General features: G+C 29.6%; 1 protein-coding gene across 2 annotated transcripts; it reads left to right on the top strand.

Annotated features, from left to right (window-relative positions):
* On the top strand, window positions 2239-3890 carry LOC109354688 (gibberellin-regulated protein 14). Of its 2 annotated transcripts, XM_019597354.1 has the most exons (5): window positions 2242-2401; window positions 2540-2572; window positions 2726-2824; window positions 2939-3032; window positions 3442-3890. In XM_019597354.1, the coding sequence occupies exons 1-5, from the start codon at window positions 2345-2347 to the stop codon at window positions 3624-3626; spliced, it is 468 nt and encodes a 155-aa protein (XP_019452899.1). In that variant the 5' UTR covers window positions 2242-2344; the 3' UTR covers window positions 3627-3890. The 2 variants fall into 2 exon arrangements, with proteins under 2 accessions (XP_019452898.1, XP_019452899.1); XM_019597353.1 differs by having other exon boundaries at window positions 2239-2401; window positions 2726-3032.

The raw sequence follows: 3890 nt of genomic DNA, 5'->3' as shown, positions 1-3890 counted from the left end.
AATGCCTACAATAGCAATATGTGATCATTCTAAATTTTATAGCATGAAGCTTTTGAAGAGCTTAGAGTACATGAGGATGAGGTGATTATGGATCCAATGCAAGTAGCACAAGCGTAGCAATAACTCTAGGCATTTCTTTCATCATCGGTGAAACAATAACTCTTATCATTATTAGACCCAACAGCTACTACCTTTGCTAATTAGTGCTTCAATTAAGGCATTTCTGACAGAGGTGGATGCATGGCATGGTTTAATTAATACTTGTGGCCTCATCCTTCAATCCAACCCAATTAAAGGACACATTAAGGACATTGCACCCACACCTCATTTCATCTCTAATAAACAAGAGTTTAAAATATATGCACCATTAATCTAAAGTTTTTTATACTATCAGTCAATCATTCACAATTGATTTATAATATTTTTGTTTTAAGAGTCAATGGTGATCAGCATACGAATGATAAATGAATTGCTGACAGTGTTAAAAACATTTATATTGTTAATGTATACATATTAAATCCAATTAAAAATCATATCAACAAAAAAATTATCTAGATCTTCTTTTTATGTACTATTGATATTTGTGGATAATATGTTGAGTTCAACTTAGCTTAAAAGCTATACTACTCAAAGAATATGGGATGCTTTACTTTTACATCCACTATATTGTATTCGATGTGAAATATCATGAACCTATACAAAAAGTGTAGAGTCTTAATAATTTTGTGGATAATATGTTGAGCCTAACTCAACTTAAAGTTGTAATAGTTAAAAGATAAGGGAATGTTGAGGAGATTGATGAAAAGAAATTTAGTCCAATTTATATGGGTTGGGGAATATCCTAAAAACATAGTCAAAACGATTAGAAATGATTTTAAAATTAATATTTTATCAATAGACATAATAGTTACGATAAAATATTGTCCAAACTTTCATACAACACATTTATACTTTCCTTTAACTAAACACTCAAATTCAAGTATGCCCCTTTAATTTATATCGTGAATCTTTCCGATTCTAATAAACTTATACACTATTAATAATATATATGAATGGAGAAGAAAACTTAAGGAGCATTTGTTAATTTAAAGATTATGTTTTATTAAAACATTAATTTTTCCCATAATATTTCTTACTTAAGGTTAATATATAAATTAGAAATATTGCATTTTTGTTAAAAAAAAGTTCCAATTTATTTCCTAATTTGAGAAGAAGTAAAATTAATTAGAGTGAATGTTCACCCTTGTCCTTATAAATTTATGTGTGTACCAACTTAACATCAAGAAAAATAAAAATTCAAACTAGTATTTAAAATAAGAATGTGATTCAAAACAATCATTCTTAGATTTCATAAAAATGCTAAAAATAACTAATTTAATCCATATTTAATACTTTTTAGGATCATTTTAGGTTTTTTCATTTTATAAGAACAAATTGGTACACAAATTTTTTTGAGGGATCAAAATATATATTTTCTGTTAATTAATAAAAATATATAATATGTATAGTTATTGCATTAAAATGGAATTGAAAAAGTTTGACCAATTATTGAAAATTTTAAAACAACAATAATTTTAAAAATAAAAAACTACAACAAATTCTGAAAGAGTATAAAATTAGCATATAATTGCTTGGGATAAAGCCAAAGATTAATACAAGGGTTTGTTTGTAAGTTGAGTTTTAGAGATGAATGAAATGAAAGGAAAGACTTTATAATCATTGCACAAATATATTTCATGACTTCTAAGTATTTCACTTATTTCATTCTCCTCCAAAATTCAACTTGTAAATAGACACTTAATTTGTGCCCACCTTTTTTGTTTGAAACAAATGTGATATTTTACACTTTGTATTAATTACTTTATGTACTAAAGTTTTGCATTAGGGTAATAAATTTAATTAAAAATTTAACAAACTAAATTGTTTTAAAAGGTAAAGAATTATACACAACCAATCCACATGGTTTACTTGACGAATCCACATGGTTTACTTGACGAACGTTAGGGACATAAATTGGTCTGTGGGCATCACGATTAGTCTTTTATCCTTGATATAACATTTATTACTTATTTGTATAAATTATATTTAAGAATCAAAATGAGTAATAATTAAATATAAATGATAGATGATATTATACATAAAAACTTTCAATCCATCCTATACACTTTGACACATAAACTAACATAGAGAATGGTACATGTGTTTTCATTCATATCCCTTCTCTCTCTTCAGTCTTGAACTTTATATAACAACAAGATCAAGTAATTGGTTGAATCAACACTTCTCAATAGTTAATTACCTATTCACTCTTCTTTCATCATTTCTCTTTTGTCTTCTCCATAAAATGGCTTTCAAATCCTTTATTCTTCTGCTCATTTCTCTTCTGGTGCTAACCACAAAGGTATATATATGCTTCACTTTCTATACTTACTCATCATTTGCTTAGACCCACTAAGAAAATGAACTAAAAGTTATCATCTTTGTTCAACTATTATCCTAACCTGAAAATCTAACCATTGCTTAAATATTCATCAAGCAGGTTTCTTCTTATGATGAAGTTCTCAACATTGTGGTATGCTCATACTACACTTGTTTTTTATTTCATTCTTGTATTTTGCATAACATATTTTATAATAATAACAATTAATCCTTATTAAAATGTTTATTTTATATACTATATTGTCACTATCTCTATATTCTGCTTATCATTTATTTCATAATGAAGCCAATATTGAGGCCAATTCCTTCTACCCCAATAAAAGCACCAACAACTCCTTCACCACCACCAGTGAAGGCACCACCACCTTCACCACCACCAGTGAAGGCGCCACCAACTACTCCACCACCAGTGAAGACACCATCAACTCCACCACCAGTGAAGACACCATCAACTCCACCACCTTCACCACCACCAGTGAATGCACCACCACCAGTGAAGCCACCTACTCCTCCTCCTTCACCACCACCAACGACTCCATCATCACCTGCTCAGCCACCTGTTGCTCCAGCTCCCATTGTGAAGTCAGATAAGGGTAAGCTAGTCCTACACATTCCTCTTAATTATTTGGTATATTCAAATAAAGGAAACCCTTTTGGAGCACCTTGTATAAGTAATTTTTACCATTTTTTCAGCCATCATTCTTCAGATTCAGTAAACTTTGACTTGGTTCTATTAGTGTTATTTGCATATTAAGTATCTTAATATTATCAAACATTTACATTAAAATCTTTATAACAAAAACAATTCACTTGGAAAGCTAAACTTATATGATAAGCGTACTAATACTATATCACTTCTTGTACTCCTTTCTTAAAACTTATATACACATTTTGTACTGATTGTAATGGTGGGAGTGATTGTAATGTACTGTTTACTGATAAAGTGTTAGTGGGGTATGAAGAATTAATGGTAGTATTGTATGTATATGTTTTGATGTGCAGATTGTATCCCACTATGTGGTTATAGATGTCAATTGCACTCAAGGAAACAAATATGTGTGAGAGCATGTGTGACATGTTGTGACCGATGCAAATGTGTCCCACCAGGAACTTATGGTAACCGTGACAAATGTGGGAAATGCTACACTGATATGTTGACTCATGGCAATAGACCCAAGTGCCCTTAGATACAAGCATGGCTTTATATATTAGTGCCTAAGTTTTTACTAGTATTATTATTATTAGTAGTAGTAGTTAAGTTTGAATTATTGTATTGTTAAAGTTTGAGTATTTAATAGTACAAGTTATTGTGTTAATGATCAATTAGTACTATATCCCTCTTAATTTGTGTTGTCTATGAGATCGATGTATGTGCTTCATGGAAGAAATTCATATTTATATAATTAATATACATTGATGGATTTGCAGTGGTATTTATCTACATTTTTTGT

The sequence above is a fragment of the Lupinus angustifolius genome, chromosome LG08 (genome assembly GCF_001865875.1).
Source record: "Lupinus angustifolius cultivar Tanjil chromosome LG08, LupAngTanjil_v1.0, whole genome shotgun sequence".
Classification (NCBI taxonomy): Eukaryota; Viridiplantae; Streptophyta; class Magnoliopsida; order Fabales; family Fabaceae; genus Lupinus; species Lupinus angustifolius.
The sequence above is the reverse complement of the archived record's forward strand: the minus strand, read 5'-3'. Positions and strand labels throughout refer to the sequence as shown.

Bases quoted from the DNA above. Each gene is read 5' to 3' on its own strand.
- LOC109354688 (XM_019597353.1), top strand. From the start codon at position 2,345: ATGGCTTTCAAATCCTTTATTCTTCTGCTCATTTCTCTTCTGGTGCTA. The intron at 2,573-2,725 runs GTATGCTCATAC...TTCATAATGAAG, and splicing joins ATGAAGTTCTCAACATTGTG to CCAATATTGAGGCCAATTCC. The intron at 3,033-3,441 runs GTAAGCTAGTCC...TTTGATGTGCAG, and splicing joins CATTGTGAAGTCAGATAAGG to ATTGTATCCCACTATGTGGT.